Genomic DNA, 26,740 nt, shown 5'->3' on the forward strand with positions numbered 1-26,740 from the left:
TGCCTGCCGAGAGTTGGGCACGTGCCTTCCATTGCACCAACTGGACTTTAGTCTCAGGATCAGAGTGATGGACCCAGCTTTCATCCTGTGTGATCAATCTGTTGAAAAAGTCCTCCTGGTTTCCATGGCACATCATTGTCAAGACAAACTGAGAGTATTTGACTTGTTCCTGCTTCTGGAAAGGTGTGAGCAGTCGGGAGACCAGCAAGCGGATACCTTATGCATTTGAAGATGGTCTTGAATGATTTTTTCCAATGGATCCCATATTCCCACCCAGGACCCACAGGTATTATATGCTCCACTTGCTTTACTACCATCAGATCCACTGAAGATGCCATTAGCCACAGATGCAGGCAAAAGGAAAAAAGGCAGCTAGAACACATTGGCCATACAGCCACACAAAAACACCCCAACGTTACACATCCTTAACGCAGGTTAATTTCCAGCCATTTTTCTGGCAAAGGAATCTTGTTATCTGCATTCAGTTTGAGAGATAAGCATGCCTTCCAATACTGGAAAGATGAAATGGGGACATGAGTGAACAAATAGACCTCAAGGTGGTTGAAGTTATTCACGAGGAAGAACACGCAAATCAGAAGATGTTGCAGCAGCAGTTAACTTTTGCCTGAGCCGACTGGGAAGGGAAAGATCCCACTCCTTCTGCTCCCTGCTAAGTTATAACAAGCTAATGCATTTGTGATATTCACAGAGACCACAAAGAAGAATACTACTACTTTACTTCGTAAGGCGGAAAAGATCTTCCAGCAGAATTGTCCTCTTCTGTTGTTGCCATTGTCTCATTCTATATTTTGCGCTGTACTGAGGATGCTGGCAAGACACACTTCATGATTCATCTTTAATCTCAGGCGTTATTTATGGCTCTTGAGATCTGTCTTTTAAAGTCCAATTAATCACTTGGGAAAAAATCAGTAGTTTAAGCATGTACACTTTTGGCACGTTGGCTGAATTTTTCACATTTCCATTTATTTTGTTCCAACAGAAGGATGAGTGACTTGCTGTATTAAATGGCTATAATGTTCAGAATTCTGTCAGGGAATCGGAACTGAAAAGGATAACATATGCTTTCCTCTCTTTAAAAATATGTCATTTTATTGTTACAAAACATTTGCAAAAATACATAATTCAAAAAAGCCCTGGATAGCACACAACTAAGCCCATATTTAGAATATTATTTATGCAAATGATGGTTATGATACATAAAACACACACACAAAAACAAAAACTATAAGGAGCAGAAAAGAAAGAGAGAAGGAGTGCATATGTAAATATGTAAAATTGTGAATAATGGTGCATATTGTGCTAGTACAACTATTGTATATCCATTTCCAGGCCAAAATTTAGCAGAAGATTGACATGAAGAGTACTTGTACTTGAAAGATGTATATCAGCCTTATTTTATTCTGACAGATGAGTCGCAGCCACCCAGCAAAAAACTAAAATGACAGGAAGGGACCAAAATTGTAAACACACTTATTTGGGAGTAAGTCCAGGTGAAGCCTTTGGGTCTCACTTCTGAGTATTCATGCCCAGGACTGTACTGCGGATTTATTGCTACATGGGTTACACTAAAGTAATCAATTAAACCAGTATGTAGGACAAAGACTAAACACAAGACTAATTCACATAGCCACCCAGTTTGATATTATGTCCGGATGCCTAAAAAAATGATCAGTAAGTACTGATTATTGCACAGGTTCAGTTAGGAGGTGTGCTTACAAACAGCTGCATGTAAGTTTTATGGTCTGTACATATAAGGCACGGCTAAGCACCCATTTAGGTTCTGCTCTTAATCTGTAAATATAAAAGGTAAAAGACATGCTAATATCATTTCATGGATGATTGTAATTTTGGTATATAGTAAGTATTGGGATGGAATTTTATTTCTTATATTCCTGTTATAAGTAAAGGTAAAGCTATCCCCTGACATTAAGTTTAGTCATGTCCAACTCGGGGGTGGTGCTCATCTCCATTTCTAAGTCAGAGAGCCAGCATTGTCCGTAGACGCCTCCAATATCATGTGGCCAGCATGACTGCATGGAGCACTGTTACCTTCCAGCTGGAGAGATATCTATTGATCTACTCATATTTGCATGTTTTTGAACTGCTAGGTTGGCAGAAGCTGGGCCTAACAGTGGGAGCTCACCCCGCTCCGATCAGCAAGTACAGCAGCTCAGCAGTTTAACCCGCTGCACCACTGAAGGGTCCTATCTACAACTCGCATTAAGTTCCAAACCACTCCAAAAGGGTCACAAGAATGACTGAGCAATGAGTCCACAGTGTCATATAAACATCAGGAAATGGCTTTTATCCCACTTTTCACAAGTTAAAGCTCTTACAATGTTACATCACAACCAAAGGCCCTTGAATCACACAGTATTTTGATTTCAAATGGTGAAAAACACCATTGTTTCTCTCAAAACCAGGGAGATACATAGCTGCTTTACTCAGGGATCCAGAAAGATCCAATACTTTGCCCCCAAAAGCTGCAGGTAACTGTCAATCTTTTATTGAGCTCCATTACAACATCTTCCAGACTGGGTGGTTGTAGGTTTTTCAGGCTATATGGCCATGTTCTAGAAGCATTCTCTCCTGACGTTTCACCTGCATCTACGGCAAGCATTCTCAGAGGTTGTGAGGTCTTCTAGACTTTCTCCAGCTCTGTCATGCTTAACGTGGTAGCTTTTGGATGCTGCTGCTTTGTGTTGGGCTTATATTAAAACTTTCAAATGTACATAGCAAAGGCAATCCTGGATGAAATGATTTCCTAACATTAAGGTGCTTAATTAAAAAAATACCACATATGGGGTCCCTTAGTTTAGCTCAATGTTGGGGTCATGAACAACTTGGCCACAATAAAAGCTTTCCGAAGGCTACCAAGATATTTACACGAATCTGTTTGCAATGTTTACAGTGAATATATTTCAGCTGTATGCCACAAAAAGAAACTCAGCCTGTGGAGCAAGCCTTGCAAACAAACTGCTGATTTTATTATCAGTAAATGTTTGATTTTCATACCAATTTTACATACCTAGGGTTGTGTAAAAATTTCTCATGCAGGAAAGGATTCGCGAGTGGAAAAAGTTTTAAAAGCTCTGGTCTAGAAAAGGTTTATGTTGATCCTTAAGGTAACTAGTAGCGATACACAGAGACAGACCGTGTTAAATGTTGCTAGCAAAACAGAATAAGTAGATCAATATAGGAAATGTGGCACTAAAAACCGGCAACAGTGTGTCATCATGTTTCCTAATGCTTTCTAAAAGCAATTTTCATTCTCATCACTGGGAATACAATCCTAAGAGTATTTACTGAAAAGGAAGCCCAGTTGTGAAACCGATGATAAATAGAGACTCCACTCAGCTGAAAAAATAGTTTTTTCCTGATATTATGATGGCTGGAAATGTGCTTTTTGGATGAATTTTTCCTGATATTATGATGGCTGGAAATGTGCTTTTTGGATGAATGTTAAGGCTGATGGAGCTCTCAACACATCATATTCCCCTCCCATAATGCAGTCGTTACCATGTAGATTTCTAGACCCCTTAATATCACCAAAAAAGAACAACTGCCTGCTCTGAGAGGTCATATTTGGCTGCTGGATTCGGTTACAATCTGACCATCCATCCATTGTGTATCTTGCATTCGCTTCTTCCCCAAAAGACGTGTAAACATTGGTGTCCTGAAGACGCAGGTTCCTCCTACTGTCTCTGAGCTTTATTTTGCAGGTGAGGAAAGCTCCAAATCACAGTAGCTGAATTCAAACCCATCCAGCAGGTCTTTCTGGAAAATGTCAGCCAAATGTGATTCATAAGCTTTGACAGGATTCTCCGTGTTTCTCTTCTCTAGAGACTTATGCAAGAGTTCCTTCATCCTTCTGTTTTCTTTGGTAGTCGATTCCCAAATTATTTCAAGCTGACCTTCCATCTCCCTTGAAAGAAAGAAAAAAGAGAACAGATTTGATGATGGTGGATGCTTTATCCCAGGCATGGGCCAACTTCAGCCCTCCCTCCAAGTGTTTTGGACTTCAATTCCTACAATTCCTAACAGATTTGGGTACTTTGCTAGCTGCAGATTCTGCCTGGACATGTGGCCAACCTTCTCTGTGGCAGCAAATGGCCACATTAAAGTTATCAAATGCTTTTTCATCATCTAAAAAGATGCGGATAGATACAAATGCCTTTGTTGAAATACTGAAAAAAAATCAGCTCAAGGAGGTTCTAGACCATGCCTGAGCAAACTTCGGCCCTCCAGGTGTTTTGGACTTCAACTCTCAAAATTACTAACAGCGGGTGTTAGGAATTGTGGGAGTTGATGTCCAAAACACCAAGAGGGCTGAAGTTTGCCCAGGGCCTGGACTATATAATTGTCAAATACTACTTGTTGTTAATGTTAAGTCATTCTGTTTTGTCATGAACTAACTAGTCCGTGGACCCCCGGTGACACAGCAGGTTAAACCGCTGAGCTACTGAACTTGCTGACTGAAAGGTTGGCAATTCAAATCCAGGGAGTGGGGTGAGCTCCCGCTGTTAGCCCAAGCTTTTGCAAACCTAGCAATTCGAAAACATGCAAATGTGAGTAGATCAATAGGTACTGCTCCAGTGAGAAGGTAACGGCGCTCCATGCAATCATGCTGGCTACATGACCTTGGAGGTGTCTATGGACAATGCCAGCTCTTTGGATTAGAAATGGAGATGAGCACCAACCCCCAGAGTCAGACATGACAGGACTTAACTAGTCCTATGGTAGCCAACCCAATTTACTGTCGGAATGCATCTCCCCCTATGAACCATTGTGGAAATTAAGATCCTTTGGGGAGGCCCTGCTCTCAGTCCCACCATTGTCAGAGGCGCGACTGGTAGGGACGAGAGACAGGACCTTCTCGGTGATGGTCCCCCAGTTATGGAACTCCCTTCCTGGTGAGATAAGATCGGCTCCCTCCCTCCTGTCCTTCAGAAGGATGGTAAAAACTTGGCTGTGGGACCAAGCTTTCGGGACAGTGCAATAAAGCAGAGATAGGAAACTTTACCAGGTCAATTAGATTTGACGCAGATGAACAAGATGGTTTTAAAGGTGCATTTTAATCTTAAGATAAATGTTTTTAATGTTTATGTATGGATATAATGAATTCCTATCCCGGCATTGAATGTTTGCCGTATATATTCTGTGCTCCGCCCTGAGTCCCCTTCGGGGTGAGAAGGGCGGAATATAAAGGTTTTAAATAAACAAACACATCAATCAATCAATAAATAAGCTAACCAGCATGGAGTTTGTTCTCTGAACATGAGTGACGGATGACTAGAGCAATAAATCAGAAATGCTTTTATGAATGTCTCATAAATCAGTTCTGCATCTGATTCTGCATCTCATAAGTCAGTTTTGCATCCCTTTCCATTGGCCGCTGTAATTCTTGTGTTTGGATCTGTTTTCTCAGTGACCTTCATATCTTCAAGACCCTTTTGATCTTCAAATCTGCCTGAACCCTATAAATCATTCAAGTAAATAATTCCAGCAAAAGAGTAGAAACTCATAAATGTTGCACTGCCTTGTCCCGGTTCAACCCCTTGGCCATATCACTTTCGAAGTCTACACTATGGAGTCTTTTCAACATGTCACTAATGACTGTAGTTGCAAAGGCTCCATGATACAATATGCAAATCAGGCACATGATTTATTCTGGGCATAGAATATATATATATTTTCTTGGCCACACATCTGAAAGAAGGCGCAATAACATGGCACTTTGCTCAGCTTCCTATTCAGTTTCTATGTTATTGCCAAAACATAATGTCAACAAAGGATCTGCTTCCTGACTGTATCGTTTCTGACAGCATGGGCTACGCTGAGTACAGAAATGTTCTGTCATGTGAAAAAACTGTCTGAATATTTCATAGGATAATCTTTTCTCTGATTTGCCAATTTTACATGCACATGGACTTTCTTTTTTTTCTTCAGGGGCTTGGGGAATAGCATTCAAACACTGGATTGGCAGCCTGAAGCCTAAAATGCTGTAGTTCAGAATAATGATAATAATAATAATAATAATAATAATAATAATAATAATAATATAAATCCATCCTGTGGCTCTGCCAGCCTGGTTACATTATTTGGCTGCTGCAAATATATATTTTTTGTCGTGTCAGGAGCGACCTGAGAAACTGCAAGTTGCTTCTGGTGTGAGAAATTTGGCCGTCTTCAAGGACGTTGCCCAGGGGACGCCTGGATGATTTTGATGTTTTATCATCCTTGTGGGAGGCTTCTCTCATGTCCCCGCATGAGGAGCTGGAGCTGATAGAGGGAGCTGAGTTAACCAGTCTGAGTTAAATAAAATAGGCCAAAGAGAAAAGGAATCTGGATTGTGTATAAAATGAGAGAGCACAAAAGAGAAGATGAAGAATATGAAGTCTACAACAATATCACTATTAGAGACTACTCCCCCACCAAATATCTCCCAACAAGACAAATCCCTCCCACCCTTCACCCCTCCCCCCTTTCTCACCATTTCCTACTTTCCTATACACTTGATTGTTCCACCTCTTTTATTGTATGGAAAAAAAAACCCTAATAAAAATTAATTAAAAAAAAACAGCTCAGTGGTTTAACCCACTGCACCACCGGGGGCTCCTTCACAATGTTTATAATTATGCAAAAATTGTACAAATTGTTTAATGAGTTACCATGTTGTCAATTTTTATTAACTGTTTTGAGCCAGAACCAAATATAAAAAATAACTCATTATTCTTAGGTGCCTCGAGTCCCAATATGAGAAAAAAGGCAGGAAAAGAATCAAGTAAACAGACCAACTAATAAAAATATGTTTTATCATTATCTTCTGATGGAAAAAAAATCAATCTGACATATTATTTTATTTCTACCCCACTTTTCTCATTGTAGAAGATCCAAGGCAGCTTACATGCATTTTTTCAAAAGCTAAAACAATTGTACAAAAGTTAAAAACAACCAAAATGAAAACACAATGAAGTGATAAAAATGCATCCCCATAAAAAGCCCTTTCTGTCACGTGAACTACAAGCCCAAAACTTATTGCTTAAATAAGAAAAGTCTTTCACTAACTGCCATGGGAGATCAGTTAGAAATGGTTTGGAGACATCGTTTCTGTGCAGCCTGTCCACTGGCTGTAAATGGAATCACAGAATTGGAAGGGACTCCCAAAGACCATCCAATCCAACTCTGTTCTGTCAGGCAGGAAGACACAATCAAACCACTCCCGACAGATGGCCGCTTCTGCTTATAACCCTTCAGGTGGCTGGCCTAATGAAATCTCCCTCTAAAATTAAAACATGCCATGCACACAGCCTAAGACATATTCAAATACAGTAGAAAATGATGTTCTGTTTGCCCATCATACGCATAAATTTGTTAATATCCATTGACTAGCAATAATTTCTTACACTTCACATTTCCTCCTTGAGAAATGCTAGTAGAAATAAATCTCCATCGGTATATTATTGGCCCAGTGCTACTGATTCTGGTTGCCAAGCTACAGAAGGTTTGGGAAAAGCATCCTTCCCATATTTCTGTATTTTCTGTGATTCTTCCAAGAAAAAGAAGCAGAGAGAGATATCTAGAAATGTTTAACTAACAGAGCATGAAACTCACAAGTGACCAGAGTTAAACATGTTTGAGGTTTGGCTATATTGCAGCAGAAAATAACATTTGCTAGCATTTCGGGATTTCAGTGAACCCTCGCTACTTTGCAGCTCACTTTTAGCGGACTCGCTGTTTCGCGGGTTTTTGAAAATGTTAATAAAAAGGGCAGTTTCTATCATATGAGGTGGACTTGTAGAGAAGCACAAAAATGGGTTGATGTAAGTTTTTTAGGCTATATGACCATGTTCTAGAGGCATTCTCTCCTGACGTTTCGCCCGCATCTATGGCAAGCATCCTCACTACCTCTGAGGATGCTTGCCATAGATGTGGGCGAAACGTCAGGAGAGAATGCCTCTAGAACATGGCCATATAGCCCAAAAAAACTTACAACAACCCAGTGATTCCGGCCATGAAAGCCCTCAACAATACAAGCACAAAAATATTGGAAACTAATACATGAAGAGTGTCAACTGATTTTTAAGAAAAAATTCCCCAAGAAACCAGAATACTATTTGTTAGAAATAACTGATACAGACTTAAAATTAGACTCAAATGAAGATATTCTCTTTATGTACCTGTCGACTGCCGTTAGGATTATTTATGTGAGAATATGGAAACAGAGGGAAATTCCAGACTTAGATCAGTGGGCAAATAAAATAAGAGAGATAAAGGTAAAGGTTTTCCCCTGACATAAGGTCCATTCGTGTCTGACTCGGGTGTGGTGCTCATCTCCATTTCTAAGCTGGCACTGTCCGTAGACACGGATAAATTAACATTTTATTTAAAGAAAAATTTGGGATATCCGATTAAAGAAACAAACTGGTCCCAAGTGGAGGAATACGAAGAAAAAAAAAGACGAAAGCATAACTAAAATAACTCTTTTTAAAGAAGAGCCACAAATGGGGTCAATGGTAAATCAACTTTAATCCTTTTTTGGGTTTTTAAAATTATTATTATATTAAACATAGAAGATTACGGACTGTATAAGTTTAAAAACGCTAAGGATTAGATAGAAGTTGTAATCTTTTAAAAATTATTATTATTATTACTACTACTATTTTTCTCTATTTTAGATATTTTTAAATTTCTATTATTATATACTTTTTTATCTTTCACTTTTTTCATGTAGTTTTTTTCTTTTTAATTCTACTCTTTCTTTTTTCTCCTTTTTTATTTTGTCTATTGGCACCCTGTTTTGGGTTCTTTCTGGATTTTGGGTTCTTCTTTTTCCTACTTTCCTATCACATTATTGTTCCCTCACTTTACTTGGAAAACCTAAACTTTTCCTCTCTCTTTATACTCTCCTCTTCAAAAAAAACCAAAAAAAAAAACAAAACAAACTATTAAATATTTACATCCAGTGGAGGCCAGGGACCCTGGAAGTGTGGCGGCCTAAGGTGCGCTGGGGAAGGCCTGCCTCCCTGGCCTGCTGCTGCCTGCGTGGCTCCGGACGCTCTGCGGAAGCCAGGGAGACAGGCAGTTGCTCTTGGGATGGGCTGGGAGGTGGATAAGGAAGCGCGAGTAAGAAAATAATATATAAAATATATAAAATAATGTAGAAATATTAGAATTAATATGGCATCCCTACTTTGCGGATTTTCACTTATCGTGGGTGATCCTGAAACAGAATCCCCACGATAAGTGAGGGAACACTGTATAACAGTAAGGAGAAGTACTAAAAGTATTTATTTAGGACATTTGTATCCCGTTGTATCTCAACCTCTGCAGAGGGACTCAAGGCGGTAGTTTGAGTTCCGCATTCAGGACGTAGTGAAAACGTAACCAGAGCTTTTTTTAGCAGCTTCAGTTGAAATGTTATTAGCCTATGTACAGTTGAACCTCCAGATTCATGGGGTTTAGTTTTGGGATTAGCTAATATACCTTCCTATCCCTATCTAACTATCTATCTATCTATATAGTGTGTTTTTACAAAACTGCCTGGAAGAATGGATGGATGCAATTTCACCAATTAGGCATCAAAATGTCTTGGAATGGCTGCATCCCAAGTCTGTTTCAAAAAATGTTTGAAATAAAATTTCCTCTGAGGCCACAGGTATGAATTCCCTGTTTTCCAGGTTAAAAGAAAAACCATGTACAACCATGCTATTTAATCTCTATGGAAGAGCTGACATTCACAGCACAGATGGCACACAGCTTGGCTTCCGCTTCCCACTGTTTTGTCTCACAACAGTTGGGATGGTCTATAAAAGCAACGGGTTAATCACCATCTCCTGCTTTGGTTTACTGTTGATAAAAGTAATATTCTATGAAGCCTTTCTAATAGTAGAAACGTTTTCAGTCGCGGAGCCCTTTTTGTGGAGCCCCAAGAAATGTTTATGTATTATATTAGATGTTATATTATATACAACCTGGGGCCGCTCCATTTCCCTTCAGGGTAGTATGAAGACGTGCTGTACTTGCCTATAGGTTTCATTTAAAAGAAAGGTTGTTTTTAAGTTATATTATCAGGCACTGGCAAACCTTTTGACCAACATAAAGTAAAAAGTACTTCAATGGAAGACCCTAAGGGCCATCCAGGACAACCTCCTTCTGCCATACAGGGAAAGCACAATCAAAGCACTCCCAACAGATGGCCACTCAGCCTTTGTAATTAATAATAATAATAATAATAATAATAATAATAATAATAATAATGCATTGTCGAAGGCTTTGATGGCCAGAATCACCAGGTTCTGTGTGTTTTCCAGGCTGTATGGCCATGTTCCAGAAGCATTCTCTCCTCACAACCTCTGAGGATACCTGCCATAGATGCAGGCAAAACATCAGGAGAGAATGCATCTGGAACATGGCCATACACACAACCCAATAATAATAATAATAATAATAATAATAATAATAATAATTTTTGTCATTTCAGGAGTGACCTGAGAAACTGGTGTGAGAGAATTGCCCGTCTACAAGGACGTTGCCCAGGGGACGCCTGGATGATTTTTTGATGTTTTATCATCCTTGTGGGAGGCTTCTCTCATGTCCCTGCATAAGGAGCTGGAGCTGATAGAGGGAGCTCATCCGCCTCTCCCTGGATTCGAACCTGCAACCTGTCGGTCTTCAGTCCTGCTGGCACAGGGGTTTAACCCACTGTGCCACCGGGGGCTCCATAATAATAATAATAATAATAATAATAATATAATAATAATCACAATCACAGGTTTGAAGAGAAACAACTGGAAAAGCTGACACGATATTAGGATTTAAAGATCAAACTGCAAAGACTCTGGCACAAACCAGTTAAGGTGGTCCCAGTGGTGATCGGCACACTGGGTTCAGTGCCTAAAGACCTTGGCCTGCACTTAAACACAATCGGCATTGACAAAATTACAATTTGCCAGCTGCAGAAGGCCACCTTACTGGGATCTGCGCACATCATTCGCCAATACATCACACAGTCCTAGACACTTGGGAATTGTCCGACGTGTGATCCAATACAACAGCCAGCAGAGTGATCTTGTCTGCTGTGGACTCATCTTGTGGTGTTTCAAACAACAACAACAACAACAACAACGACAACAATAATGGAACAATCCAAGCACCCACAACAGATGCACAATCAAAGCACCCACAACAGATGGCCATTCAACCTTAATAATAATAATAATAATAATAATAATAATAGGTGCAACCCCAAAGGCCATCCAATCCATCTACCTTCTGCCAAGCAGGGGAATCACAAAGCACCCCCAACAGATGACCATCAAACCTTTGTAATAATAATCACAATAGGAGCAACCCCAGAGGCCATCCAGTCTAACTCCATTCTGCCATTCAGGAATAGCACCACCAAAGCACCGCTGAGCGATGGGAGGGAAATAGAAATTGAGAACCCCTGGTCTAGATGAATTCAACACAAAGAATTATGTATGTCCCAGCAAGATCTGTCCAACTGCTTATTTCTCCTTCTGTGATCAGTATCCTCCCAATGTGCGAGGCATTCCTCTTTGCCAAGCGTTGTTAAGCAGCTTCTCTCATTTGCCTGCCAGAAAACCGTCAGCCTGAGACTCCATCAGGCCTCACTGGAAGACGGCGTTAACTCAATGAGCACACAACCAGCAATTCAAATTGGACAGAATGATTGAAATCTCCATTCAAGTGAATAGCTTCTGTGTGTTTGCTTCCTTGCCAGAAGAGTCAAGGGGATTTTAAGGCTGGCTGTCAGGACTAGAAAGGCAGGATTTGGAAGAGAAGGTCATGGGAGGGAAGGCGATTTGGTGGACAGACTAAACAAGTTCAGAGAAGGAGACCAGTCGGTGTTTTCAACCCAGCAGAGAGACATGAAAGCAGATGCAGCGATGGCACACCAGGTGGGGCTCTCAGGCAGAGCATTCAGAGCAAATGCCTCCCTTTCACCAGTCAGATCCCAAGGCTGGGCTGACTTACCTTTTCTGCTGCAGCGCTTCATCAAGGGCTTCCTGCTTCTCCTTCAGCATCTGCTGCAGGTGTTTCATCTCTCGCTGGAACTGAGCCGCCTTCCCTGCAAATTCCTCCTCCTGTTCCGTCGCCTTCAGGCTGATGTCTCCCAGCTTCCCGGCAGCCGTCTGCTTATACACCTGTGAGAGTCCAAACAGAATCCTGTTAGGAGCGTTGCTGGGATCGCTTCGAGGCCGCCAGGTCGCAACCAGCAGGATGGGGGCATTCTCCCATCGCGGCTTCCTTCTCGAACGTGGGATGCCTGGCTTAAAGAATAAATTGGGTAGGTTGGAAATATCCTGGTCCTTCTTTCGACTGCATGCACTTTTCACAAAGATGCCACTGCATGGGAATACAGAGCTATTTTTATGCTTCCCTTTATAAACAGTCTTGCCAAGAAACCAAGCGAGACTTTAAAAATATGTTGCTTATACATCAGGCATGCATGGGCCAAATTTGGCCGCCCAAGTGTTTTGGACTACAACTCCCACAATTCCTAACAACCTGTAAAGAACTGTGGGGGTTGTAGTCTGAAATGCCTGGAGGGCAAAAGTTGGCCCATGCCTGTTACAGACAGAGTTCAACAGCCTGGTTTGAATAATCAATGTACTTACATAAGGAGATGTGTTTGTTGGGTTGTTGTAGGTTTTTGTGGGCTATATGGTCATGTTCTAGAAGCATTCTCTCCTGACATTTCGCCTGCATGACATTTTGACCTCACAACCTCTGAGGATGCTTAGGCAAAACGTCAGGAGAGAATGCTTCTAGAACATGGCCATATAGTCCGAAAAAAACCTACAACAACCCAGTGATCCCGACCATGAAAGCCTTCGACAATACAGATGTGTTTGTTCCTCTCTAAAATACCGGAATAGGTCATATTTCTCTTCTTGTTTGCTACAAAAATAGAGATGGACAAAATGCTACATCAAGGTATTGCTGAAGGCTTTCATGGCTGGAATCACATGGTTTTGTGAGTTTTCCAGGCTGTATGGCCATGTTCCAGAAGCATCCTCTCCTGACGTTTTGCCTACGTCTATGGCAGGCATCCTAAGAGGTTGTAAGGTCTGTTGGAAACTAGGAAAGTGGGGTTTATATATCTGTGGAATAATGTCCAGGGTGGGAGAAAGAACTCTTGTCTGCAGTGTGTAGGTATGTTGCATGAATGCTAAAAAAGCAAAAGATAACATATTTTTGAAAATAGAAATGAAAGGTTCTCATGAGATATGTTGTGTCCCTCCTCATACGTTACAATTTTTGTATGCATCCGTATCTTTTCTAAAAGGTTGGTTTAACTACTAGTTTCCCAGTAGAAACTGAATTACTGTGTCATGAAATGAAGTGTGTCACCAACATGAAATTTTTGGAAAGCTCTGCATCAGAATTTTCAAGTCTTTTCAAAAGCAATAGGAACACTTCCAGCTTACACAGTTAAATGAGATTTATCAGAAACAAATGGAACTGTTTTTCAGCAAAGTGCTAAAAGGGATATAGTCAATTTTTTCGCACATTGCCAGTGACTGGAGCTGAAAGACGTTCCAGCAAGCAAGTTCACACTTATCAGAAACTGCAAGCACCCTGCTGTGGACCAACAACAGCTGGGCTGGTTAGCTGTCTTATCTACTGGATGCAAACTTGCAGGAGAAACTGAAAATGGAAGGGGGATAACTCATGATTTTACAATGGAAACAGAAAAACACAGCTATTAAATGAATTGGGGACCAATGCTGCGGGCTTATTTTTTCACTGGGGTGTAGATGATGATGATGATGATATTTATTTATGCCCTACTTTATCTCCCCCAAAGGGACTCAAAGCAGCTTGACATAAAAGCATTGGTATTCAACTCAAAATATACAAATATACAAAAATTAAAATAGAATTAAACACATACAGCAATAAAAAAATCAGTTAAAAACTATCAAAACAGATAAAAACAGCAGCAACCCCCTGATTAGATCTTAAACACCATCATTTTTAAAAGCCTACCTGAATGAAAAGGTTTTAGCCTGCTGCCGGAAGGATAGCAGGAAGGGGGGCATTGTGGCTTCCCTGGGCAAGAAGTTCCAGAGTCGAGTGGCAGCCACTGAGAAGGCCTGCTCTCTCGTTCCAACCAACTGAGCTTGAGATGGAGGTGGGACCGAGAGAAGGGCCCCTCCTGAAGATCTTAGGGCCTGTGCAAGTTCATACAAGGGGATGCGGTCTGCCAAATAGTCTGGACCTGAACCGCCCAGGACTTTAAACTAGCAGTTTGAATTGTGCCCGGATATAGACTGGAAGCTAGTGGAGCTGCTGCAACAGGGGGGTTGCCTGCTCCCAACAATCAGCCCCAGTGAGCAATCTGGCTGCAGCTCTTTCGACCAGGTGAAGTTTCCAAGCACTCTTCAGAGGCAGCCCCACACGGAGTGCATTACAGTAATCCAGACGGGATGCAGTTAAGGCATGTACCACCATGGCCAGATCTGGCTTCTCATGGAATAGGCACAGTTGGCAAAGGCCCTCCCAACCACCGCAGATACCTGGGCCCCCAGGCTCAAACTGAATCCAGGAGGACTCCCAAACTGCGGATCTTTATCTTCAGTGGAGTGTGATCCCATCCAGCACAGGCTGCATCCCTATTCCCCGGTCTGCCTTTGAACTGACCGGGAGCACTTCTGTCTTGTCTGGATTAAGTTTCAATTTGTTTGCCCTTATCCAGTCAATTACTGATGACAGCCACTGGTCATCAGTCGGAACAGCTACCTTCAAATTAGTTGGAAAGGAGTAGTAGAGTTGGGTGTCATCTGCATATAGGTGGCACCGAACTCCAAAACTCCAAATGACTTCTCCCAGCAGTTTCATGTGTATATTCAACAGAATAGGGGGACAAAATGGAACCCTGAGGAACCCCACAGGACAACGGCCAGGGGTTCAAACAGGAGTCTCCCAGCACCACCTTCTGTCCAACTGCTTATTTCTCCATGGCCCTCCAGGAAGCACTGAGCCACTGTAAGACAGTGCCTCCCAGCCCCATCCCAGCAAGATGACCCAAAAGGATATCATGGTCAATTGTATCGAAAGCCACTGAGAGATCCAGGAGAACCAACAGGGACACATTCCCCTGTCTAGCTCTCTGCTTTGCTTATCTACCAAGGCGACCAAAGCTGTCGCTGTTCCATAGCCAGGCCTGAAACAAGATTGAAATAGATCTAGATAATCTGTTTTATCCAGTAATCCCTGGAGTTGGGAGCCACCAAACACTCCAAGACCTTGCTCAGAAAGGGGAGGTTGGACACTGGTGGATAGTTCTCCTTTAGGGATGGCTTAAAGACACTACGGGATCAATCTTAAAAAATCTATTGAAAAAACCTAGTTGGGCAATTCATAAAACTATCTGGCAATGCTACTTTGAAATCAAATTCACAGAGATGGTTGTTTTCTAAAATACAGAATTTGTAACAGGAAAGTCAGCATCCCTAAAGTTTTCTCCCCATAGTTTACAAGATTATATGCCTAAGGTATCAGTATAGGAAGAGAGGTATGTTTATATTGGGCATCAAAATGATCCTAGATATCAAATGAAAATGTGTTTAGGAGAGTTTTGTATTGTTGGGAAGCATTCTAGATGCCAGTCAACAATCCTAAAGGAAAGTATGATATGCTTGGGGAGAATTGTGCTTCATTTCATCACCTAGATGCAAGAAAATAGCCATCCTGAGTCTTTCTGCAGCGGTTGAGATAGGACGGGTTATAAAGCCCGAAATAAATAATAAATAATAAAATACATGTCAGAACCAGACATAAAAATTGATCTATATCTCGCCAGTACTTTTCAAAGTAGCAAAATTTGTCAACTGAGTTTAAAAACATAAGCCAGTGCTTCTCAACCTTCCTAATGCCGTGACCCTTTAATACAGTTCCTCATGTTATGGTGACCCCCCCCCCCAATCATAAACTTATTTTCATTGCTACTTAATAACTGTACTTTTGCTACTGTTATAAATCGTAATGTAAATATCTGAAATGCAGGATGTATTTTCATTCACTGGACCAAATTTGGCACAAATACCTGATATACCCAAATCTGAATACCTGGTGGGGAGGGGGGGGGGTTGATTTTGTCATTTGGGAAGTGTAGTTGCTGGGATTTAAAGTTCACTTACAGTCAAAGAGTATTCTGAGCTCCATTTGGAACTGAACCAAATTTGGCACACAGAACTCCATGACCAAAAGAAAATATTGAGAGGGTTTGGTGGGCATTGACCTTGAGTTTTGGAGTTGTAGTTCACCTATATCCAGAGAGCACTGCTGTCTCAAACAATGATGGATCTGGGTCAAACTTGGCAAAAATACTCAGTATGCCCAAATGTGAACACTGGTGGTGTTTGAGAAAAATAGACCTTGACATTTGTGAGTTGTATTTGCTGGGATTTATAGTTCATCTACAATCAAAGAGCATTCTGAACACCAGCAATGATAGGATTGGGCCAAACACCTCACACAGAACCCTCATGCCTTGAAGGGACTCACTGACGTGAGCCTCCCTCCAACCTCACATGCTCTCCCTCGCCCTGCACATGTGTACCATGCTGCCATGCACCAAGCAAACCTGCTCTCCCCTTTCCATTTGGAGTCTCAGAAACAACCATCCCCTTGGCTGAGAGGACTGCCAATCACAGCGGAGGAGAGCTTTTGGTGGGAGGGTTCACCACCTGTTTCCAAAAAAAGAAGAGAAGGACAGGCAGAGAGATCTTCATCCTTCTTGCCAAAGGGATTCCTAAGACCATCAGATATATATGATTTGTGATGGTCTTTGGCGACCCCTCTGAAACTTCTTCGGGACCGCCCCAGTGTTCCTGACCCCCAGGTTGAGAAACGATAAGTTATCATGTATGACGGGTTTGTTTTCATACAACAAAATACTGAAACAAAGAGAAAGAGGCAAGAAAACTTAAAGATGATTCAGAATGCCATAAAGAAGAAAGAGGAATTTCAAAAGAATCCCTCAAATAAATAATTGATTTATGAAATCAAAGTGTTACAAAAAAATAGGTTTCATTTATTACAGTGGCTGAGATTTGGGGGGGGGGGGAGTCAGTACTTTGAGTCAGTAAACAAACAGGGAAGACAATCAGCATAAAAGCTTTAAAAAGATAGAAGAAACTAATACTAGAGATGAAGAGGAAGAAATGACAGACCAAGACGAGACTAAGAAAACCTTTTATAAATATTATGCAACTCTTTACAAAGCTCTGTGGTCTGCTGAAGACAAGACAGAAAAATATCCAGATACAAGACTTCCCAATGTCTAACGAAGAGCAAGGAAGGAGACTTGATGAATCAGAAACAATAATGGAAGTTGAGGCACTGAAAGTGGTGAAATGAGAGAAGGTCCAGATTGTCTGCACAACGTTATAACATTTTACAAGAACAACTACCGGTAATTGTGCCTTTACAGCAAACCACAATCACCTCATTAAGGAATAAATTACTAGATTCCTGGCAACAGAGTAATAGAACTTTATTTCTTAAAGATTAGTGTGATCTTAGAGATTAAAAAATTATAGGTCACAATATATGTTGAATATTATGAACTATAGAATTGTTGATGCCATTTTTTTTACAAACTATACTTTGGGAGGATCTGGCAGTTTTTCTACCAAAGAGATACTCATACCACCAAGAACTTGCCACAATTTATTATGATCCACAAAGTCAAAGGCTTTTGAATAGTCAATAAAACAGAAATAGATGTTTTTCTGAAACTCCCTGCCTTCCTCTATTATCTAGCGGATATGTGGTAGTAGACAGCATAGAATCATAGAGTTGGAAGGGACCTCATGGGCCATCCAGTCCAACCCCCTGCCAAGAAGCAGGAATATTGCATTCAAAGCAACCCTGGTTTAAATTGTTGATTTCAAAGCCTTTATAATGTAGCATTAAAGGGGAAATAAAAATTAACCTAGTAATCTTATACCAGAAAGCAAATAAAGGCAGGATTAGTTAAAACTCTCTGGGAAGGGAGTTTCACAACTGGGGTGTCACAATCCAAAAGTGACTGAACAATGATGAGTAGATCTGGCATACACATTGGTGTTGCTAATGATATTCTGCTCTCTGTATAAACTAAAAAACTTCCAGGGCTTTGAACAGGCATTTTTATTTCAGGAAGAAATTTCAATAGTTATAAATTATATGTGGGTGAATACTGCACCCTCTTATTGTAAAGATCCTATAACAAATAAAATGTGTGCTGCTCAACCACCACGTTAGCTTTGCCACAAGGCAAATTCCCCTGTCCATCCTGTGGTACAATATGCCTTTTCTATTTTAAAAAGGGCAAATATGCCTTGGAAGGTACTTCTGTTTTTTCTTTTGCCTCGAAAAGTCCCCAAGGAATGTCATACGGCATCACCTAAAGCCACCCGTAATCAAATCGGACAGGTTTGTCAACCTGAACATTTCATCTGCCCACAAAGCTCATCCCTATACTCTTTTCTATTCTGTACCTGTCAAAGTAAAAGGCCAAATTGAATTAGAGTACCCGCAAAAAACACATGAGAAGGAAGGTTTGATGGGATGAATAGTCTAGTCTTGAAAATGCCTTACTGGGGGATGTGGCTTGAATGGATCCTGGGAACACAGCTTCATCATGATCTTGAATTATCTGAAGCTTTTTCAGGATGCTCCATGCTCCTACCCTCTATTTCTAACTGAGATTGTCTTGTTTTCCCTGGTGGGTGATGATCTACACCAGGGATCCTCAAACTTTTTAAACAGAGGGCCAGGTCCCTCAAACTGTTGGAGGGCCGGATTATAATTTGAAAAAAAATATGAATGAATTCCTGTGCACACTGCAGTGTAAAAATGCTTTAAAACAGTATAATAATTAAAATGAAGAACAACTGTAACAAATATAAACTTATTATTATTTCAGTGGAAAGTGTGGGCCTGCTTTTGGCTTTTTTTTGTTTTTTTGGTCGTGTCAGGATTGACTTGAAAAACTGCAAGTCGCTTCTGGTGGGAGAGAATTGGGCATCTGCAAGGGCGTTGCCCAGGGAACACCCGGATGTTTTTGATGCATGAGGAGCTGGAGCTGATAGAGCGAGCTCACCCGTGCTCTCCTCAGATTTGAACCTGCGACATGTCGGTCTTCAGTCCTGCCGGCACAGGGGTTTAAGGTTTCCCCTTGACATTAAGTCTAGTTGTGTCTGACTCTGGGGGGTGGTGCTCATTCATTTCTAAGCCGAAGAGCCAGTGCAGTCCATATTTATTTATTTAGAGCAATAGTATCCCGTCCTTCTCAACCCCCGCTCAGCACGGCTTACAATTGGCAGTCGTTAGATGCCGACAAAGAGAACAACAATTAACATGAACGAATCAACAGCTATAAAAATACATTTAAAAGGCAATAAAAATACATTAAAATATTGTCCCTTAAAATATTAACCGTAGATGCTTCCAAGGTCATGTGGCCGGTATGACTGCATGGAGGCTGTTACCTCCCCACCAAAGAGGTTCCTATTGATCGACTCACATTTGCATGTTTTCGAACTGCTAGGCTGGCAGAAGCTGGGGCTAATAGTGGAAGCTCATCCTGCTCCCTGGATTTGAACCACTGACCTTTCGGTCAGCAGGTTCAACAGCTCAGTGGTTTAACCCGCTGCACCACCAGCGGCTCCATTAGGAAAGTACGGACATAAATAAATAAAACCTTTGCCCAGGCTACTCAGGGAAAACTGCAGAAGGCACAGTTGCACAGTTACGTGTCAAATCCTTCGGGCATCAAACCATGCATCTTTGGTAAACAAAGATGTGTTACAGAGAGCCTCTATTCAGAACTTGTTTTCAGTCATAAGTAACGCTGTTGTTGGATAACCTTAAATATATATTGGCATGAAAATGAACAACTGAGAAGCCTTCTCTCAATGAGCTCAGGTGGCAAGTACAACATTCTAGGAGTATTTGTTCACGAGAATAAAGATTTCTCTTCCAGGAAAAGCAAACTCTAAATACTTGTCAAAATTGGATTGTACTAACTGTCATAACTAGTCTCTGGGTTATATCCTCAACCCAAAGGCAAATGCTTTGCAGCCACTGGAATGTGTGTGTATTCACTTCTTTTTCATGTTGATGGATAAAAGCAGTACCTAAATATTCCAAATGAGTAATTGCTACTTGTCACTATGCCTCACTGAGTTTGATGAGACTTACTCCCACATAAGGCTGCAGCCCAAGCATGGAGTAGGTGTTTTTCTACAGATGCCCCCCCCCCCCCCCAAAAGAAATTACTGGGAAAAGAGAAGGGTGTTTTTAAATTAAAAATAAAATCTTCCAAACTGTACTTTTGGCATAAGAGGAGGAACACATTTGTCTGATAAATTCTTATTTCAAATTGGCAAAATCAAAATAACAAATGCATCTGTATACATACCATATAGACTCGAAGATAAACTGAGTTTTTCAACCTTTTAAAAAAATCTTATAATGGGGTCAAGGTTGGGCAGCGGAGCCTGGGGGCCATTGCTTGCAATATATGATAGATTTCTCTCTCCTCTTCACCTTTCTTGAAAGTGTGTTTTCTTTTCCAGTCAAAAGGAAGGGAAGGAGGGAAAGGAGATATATTTCATGTCCTCCTTGTTTGTATGGCTCTCTTTCAAACCCACCAACATTCTTGGTTGTTTTTTGTGTGTATCTAAATGTATTAACTTTATATGTGCATTTTTGTGCGTCCCCTGGAAGTTTTCCCCTCATATGTTTACAGGTCTTTGCAAATCCTATATCCATATAGATATCTAGAGATTTCTACATACCTGTATGTCTGTATCTATATGTATACATTATTTTTATTCCCCTTCAATGTTTGCAATTCTCGGCATTTCCTTTATAGATATAGATATCAATAAATATAGAGGTACCTATATAACTGTATCTCTCTGTGTGTGTATGTATAAGTGTGTGTGTGTGTGTGTGTGTGTGTGTGTATATATATATATATATATATATATATATAAATTTTCCCCTCACATGTTTGCAAGTCTTTGCAAATCCTATATAGATATAATTATTTATATATAGAGATTTCTAGGTAAATATATATGAATACAGATATATAGGGCTAGCAAATATTGACGGAAGGAAATGTACATATAAGTCCAAATTTGGTGTCTATTCGTCCAGGGTTTTTTTGAGTTATGTTAATCCCACAAACGAACCTTACATTTTTATTTATATAGATTACTTCCAGTTTTGTTATCTTTAACTAAAAACACATTAATGATAAGGTTTAATCACAAAGTCGTTATTAAAGGTATGTGGGAATTGACTGCTGTTCTCTTTTGCAGTGTACCTACTTTAAAGATGGATGGCCCTACAACAGAGGGGGAGGAAAAAGCACCCAACGACGAGCTGGAGTGCAAAATCTGTTATCAGAAATTTAATGTCCACAGTCGCAAACCCAAAATCCTGGACTGCCTCCATCGGGTGTGTGCTAAATGCCTGGCCAAAATCCTCCAGGTTGGGGACGGCTCCCTTTGCATAAGCTGCCCTTTCTGCCGCCATGAGACTGAACTTCAGGAAGAAGTGGAAGGCCTCCCTGATGACACAAACGTTATGTCAAAACTTATGGCCAAAGACAAAACAGCACGGAGTTCGGACTGCAAAGAAGTTGTCTTGACTCCAAAGAGCCTGGCATCCTCAAGCCCTTCTCAGGGGTCGTCAAATTGCTTGGTGATAACGATCATGGAAGTCCAGAGAGACTCTGCCACGAGGAGGCCGAGCCAAAACACCCTCTCAGATTATTACACAAATGATCACAGTCTTGACTCAGCCTCTGTAAACTCTCACAGCCAACTAGACCAAGACTTCGTCTCTAAATTCTGCACCCACATTCCCAGAATACTAGTGTGGTTGCTTGGATTTTTCTACTTTGGGTCTTTGCCGCTTGGAATCTATTTATTGGTGATTCAGAAAGTGACCCTTGGAATTGTCTGCGTCAGCCTCGTCCCTTCCAGCATCACCGTGTGTCTGGTATATGGTTTCTGCCAATGCCTTTGCCAGGGAATGTGCGACTGTTCCCATAGGAACTGAGTATTTTTTTAATTTAAAAAATTGGAATTTTATAATTTGGAACTTATAGGCCTTTTGAGCTATTAACATGTACAGCTTGGAAAATGTGAAAGTGTGTTTCCGAAAGGAAGTATGCAGATATCAAGCGATCGATGTTCCTAACACTTTGCACTACTATCTCAACATTTTGCCATGTTCTAGAGCAGTGGTTCTCAACCTGTGGGTCCCCAGGTATATTGGCCTAGAAATCCATGAAACTCCCAGAAATCCAAGCCAGTTTACTAGCTGTTACGATTTTTGGGAGTTTAAGGCCAAACACCTGGGAACACTGCTGTAGAGAAAAACTTATTAAACTGTGGGCCAAGACCTTGGTTGGGGTATTAAAAGCTATTTTAAGTGTAGTTATTGTATTTCAATGATTTTTACCACTCTGTTACTATTTAATTGTTTAATTGTTTAATTGCACTACTAGCTTGGGCAATGCCCGGGTTATTTGAAAAAAGGCATTGTTTGTTTTGGGGTGTTAGGCAATATCATTTAGTTAATTAATAACACTATTTATTAGAAAAAAAACCAGTGTCCTAATTTTGTTGTTTATGAATGCTCCCATTATAAAATACATAATGATGTGGGTGAACTACAATTTCCACAATCGTAGGTCAATCCTCCTCAAACCAAACCTGTATGCAAGCAGGCCATGTTGGGTCTGTGTGCCAAGTGTGGTCCAGATCCTTTGTTGGCTGGGTGCAGTGCTCTCTGGATAAGGGAGCCACTCCCAAAATCAAGATCCATTCCCACAAACCCCTGCACTATGTACAGTTGGTCATGGGGCTTCTCTGTGCCAAGTTTGGTCTCAGTCTATTGTCAGTGGTGGGGGTCACTGTTTCTCTGAATGTAGGTGAACTCAATCACGCCCAGACTCCAAACTGTATTCACAGTTGAGCATGTTGGGTCTTCTGATCAATTCCTGTTTGCTGTGTGCCATAGGAAAGGGTAGTAAAAGCTTAAGGGAAAGGCAGTGGGTGGGGTCATGCAAATTCCACAGCAAGAGTAAGGAACTTTGGGATGTCCATTCTGGAGGAAAAAAAGAGGGTCTAGGATGAAATTGCCCTCAAATGAAAGCCTTCATTTGGATTGTGCACAGTTATGGTGTTTGGGGAGAACATTGGCAGGGGTTGGGCTAACCTGCAATGTCCTTGGAGGGGGTGCTTTAGGTCGCTCCTCAGCACTATGGGTTAAAGCTGTTTGTGGAGGCGAGAGGCTGTCTGTGTGAGTGGACACCTCTGCCACCTACACACAGATTTTCATTTTTATGATGTGTATAGATTTAAACTTGACCAAGTGTGGGATTGTTAGCTGCCTTGACCCCCCCCCCCCCCGAGGGAAAGATGGGGTATAAATAAATTTAATAATAGTAATACCATAACTAAATGTAGCGGTCAAGAACAATCTTGTGTAGCTTGCCCCGTAGTGGCTGCTCTAGACATTTACATGGCAATTTTTTCGGGTTTTTTAAAACTTCCCTTCCAATTTTGATTCTAAAAAATGAAAGCTGGGTTCATAAACCATATGGATTTGAAATCGAAAACACCAGCTATGTGCCATTAAACATTCATGAAGAATTTTCCTGCAACCTGTGCAAGGAAGGCAGGAAGGGTTAAGACCATCTATTTATTTTGGAGGCGAAGAAAGACTATGGATTGTGTACATGCATGTGAACAGACTATGATGGGAACAAGAGAAAGGAAGTCTGCAACCTGGGACCTCTTGGCTGAAAATACACCAATGTGGTCCCCTAATTCAGAAGAAAAACAAAGCTAACAGAGTGTATTCTTCACTAGAGGGTGCAAAACAAACATGCAACATGACATGAAGAATTTTGACAATGCTCTACATATGCTACATCCTGCATTTTCTGAGCAGAACTGGTTTGCAGGTGGAAAAGTTTAATAAGTCCTGTTCTAGAGCAATTATACAAAATAGGCATACAAATAAAATGCTTATTGATAATAAATCATAAATACATATATTTTAAAACAAGTCTACACAGGTGAATGAGTCTCTATGTTAAAGGTAAAGGTTTTCCCTTGACATTAAGTCTAGTTGTGTCCGACTCTAGGAGTTGGTGCTTATCTTCATTTCTAAGCTGAAGAGCCAGCGTTGTCCCGAGACGCCTCCAAGATCATGTGGCTTGCATGACTGCATGGAGCGCCATTACCTTCCCGCTGGAGCGGTACCAATTGATCTACTCACATTTGCATGTTTTCGAACTGCTAGGTTGTCAGAAGCTGGGGCTAATAGCAGGAACTCACTCCGCTTCCGGATTCAAACCACCAAGCTTTCGATCAGTAAGTTTAGCAGCTCAGCGGTTTAACCCGCTGCGCCTCCAGGGGGCTCCTCAAGTCTCTATAGGGATAACCAAATGCAGCAGCGCCCAGACATGAATCAAAGAACATGAAAAGGACTGTAGATTAATTCAGCCAGGTAAGTCAGCTATAGCAGAACACATGATAAACCAAGCTAGACACAGAATATTATTATTTGAGAACACTGAGATTCTGGACAACTCTGACAACCACTATGTCAGACCACATAGAGAAGCCACTGAAATCCACAAGCACTTGGAAGGAAGAAACCATGAAAATGAACAAAAATTGGCTAACAGTATTGAAAAACACCAAAATCAAGACAGCAACTAATCAACACCACCCAGACACAGGAGGTCTCCAAGCACAAAAGAATTTAAAGAGAACGAATGCCAAGCTACTTCTAGGTGGATACCTCACTATTGAAATGAGGTCTTCCTAGTTACTCACATGCTGATGGACAGATCCACTTAACGTACCAAATCAAGCTTGCAAACAGCACCCTTCACATTTGTTCAACAGACAATGGTTCTTTCCTCCCACCCTGGGCATCATTCCTCCACTTGATTGACCACCATCGAAGATGCCAGCCACAGATGCAAGCGAAATGGAAAAAGCAGGAAATGCTGCTAGAAAGCATTGGCCATACAGCCTGGAAACAAGCCACAAGATGACACCTCAGGGATTCCAGCCATGAAAACCTTCGACAATACATATTTCAAAACGGTCCTTTGGCATACATCTAATTTTATCAGATGAAAGCAAATGTGTATACTAATTTGCATACTAATGAGATGGATGTGTTTACTTTCACATAAATAATTAAATCTTGGCTAAATATTCGATATTGCAGGACACAGATAATTTTCCATGCTATGAGGGGTATTCATTAAAGATTTCTCCTGACACACTTCTATTTATTACAGGATGCTGAAACTGCACATGTGTAATGATATAAGTCTCTATAGGTTAAGTGCCAATTTACAACTCAGAACTGAGAACGGTTTTGATTTGACAGGTGCTGAAGTGGTGTGAGGTTTGATAATGAACCTAATGGAGTACAGAACAGTCCTCAAGTTCCTTTCCTTGAAAGACTGCACACCAAAGGCTACGTTCAATGAGATGAAAGAGGTTTATGGTGATGATTCATCATCATATGATGTAGTTAAGAACTAGTATCGTCAATTCAAATGTGGTCGGACTTCGGTGAAAACAATTAGGTGGAAACTGGGTTGTTGTAGGCTTTTTTGGGCTATATGGCCATGTTCTAGAGGCATTCTCTCCTGATGTTTCGCCTGCATCTATGGCAAGCATCCTCAGAGGTAGTGAGATCTGTTGGAACTAGGAAAATGGGTTTATATATCTGTGGAATGACCAGGGTGGGACAAAGACCTCTTGTCTGTTGGAGCTAGGTGTGAATGGTTCAACTGACCACCTTGATTAGCATTTGATGGCTTAGCACTTGTTTGGTGTGGTTTGTTGGTGCCTGGGGCAATCTTTTGTTGAGAGGTGATTAGATGTGCCTGATTGTTTCCCCTTTGTTGTTTTGCTGTTGTCATTTTAGAGTTTTTTAATACTGGTAGCCAGATTTTGTTCATTTTCATGGTTTCCTCCTTTCTGTTGAAATTGTCCACATGCTTGTGGATTTGAATGGCTTCTCTGTGTAGTCTAACATGGTGGTTGTTAGAGTGATCCAGCATTTTTGTGTTTTCAAATAATATGCTGTGTCCAGGTTGGTTCAGTGGATTCAGTGGAAACAATCCAATTCCAGGGCAATCCCACTCTGCTCTTGATGAAAACACCATCCAGCAAGTGGAGGTTGCTATTTTGGAAAATCGCTGCATAACCATTCACCACCTAGCCCAAAATGTCAAGATTAGTGTTGGATCCATGGAAAAAATCACCCAAGAGCATCTTCACAAGCATAAGGTATCCGCTCGCTGGATCCCCCGGCTGCTCACACCTTTCTAGAACAAGTCGAATGCTCTCAGGCTCTCTTAACGATGATGTACTACGGAAACCAGGAGGACTTTTTCAACAGACTGATCACACAGGGTGAAAGTTGGGTCCGTCACTCAGATCCTGAGACTAAAGCTCAATAAATGCAATGGAAGCATCATGACTCATCACCTCCAAAGAAGGCATGTGCCCAACTCTTGGCAGGCAAGGTATTGTTCACAGTATTTTGGGACCAATACGGAGTAGTATTGATAGATTTTCTAGCAAAGGGGGGCATACTAGGCTTCATTGCTGCGGAAATTGGGGAAGGCCATCAA

At 41.1% G+C, this 26,740-nt stretch overlaps 2 protein-coding genes across 4 annotated transcripts in view; one reads left to right on the forward strand and one right to left on the reverse strand.

The window, feature by feature from the left end:
• CEP89 (centrosomal protein 89) overlaps positions 1 to 26,740 on the reverse strand; it is a 91,693-nt gene that overhangs the window by 20,734 nt on the left and 44,219 nt on the right. For 2 of the 3 annotated variants that reach the window (XM_067471104.1, XM_067471101.1), the window contains 2 exons: positions 12,022 to 12,191; positions 1,084 to 3,946 (listed from right to left, as the gene is read on the reverse strand). In XM_067471104.1, coding sequence (XP_067327205.1) covers positions 3,733 to 3,946; positions 12,022 to 12,191 — 384 coding nt within the window. In that variant the 3' untranslated portion in view covers positions 1,084 to 3,732. Of the gene's footprint in view, positions 1 to 1,083; positions 3,947 to 12,021; positions 12,192 to 26,740 lie in introns of those variants that run through there. The other variant, XM_067471102.1, reaches the window with a different exon arrangement.
• Positions 12,187 to 22,675, forward strand: LOC132782939 (E3 ubiquitin-protein ligase RNF182-like). Its single transcript, XM_060787932.2, has 2 exons — positions 12,187 to 12,334; positions 21,375 to 22,675. Exon 2 carries the CDS (start codon positions 21,391 to 21,393, stop codon positions 22,117 to 22,119), a length of 729 nt encoding a protein of 242 aa, XP_060643915.2. The 5' UTR covers positions 12,187 to 12,334; positions 21,375 to 21,390; the 3' UTR covers positions 22,120 to 22,675.

The sequence above is a fragment of the Anolis sagrei genome, chromosome 8, assembly GCF_037176765.1.
Source record: "Anolis sagrei isolate rAnoSag1 chromosome 8, rAnoSag1.mat, whole genome shotgun sequence".
In the NCBI taxonomy this organism is placed as follows: Eukaryota; Metazoa; Chordata; class Lepidosauria; order Squamata; family Dactyloidae; genus Anolis; species Anolis sagrei.

What these genes read in the sequence shown, in the direction of transcription:
- LOC132782939 (XM_060787932.2), top strand. Translation starts at nt 21,391, where the DNA reads ATGGATGGCCCTACAACAGAGGGGGAGGAAAAAGCACCCAACGACGAG.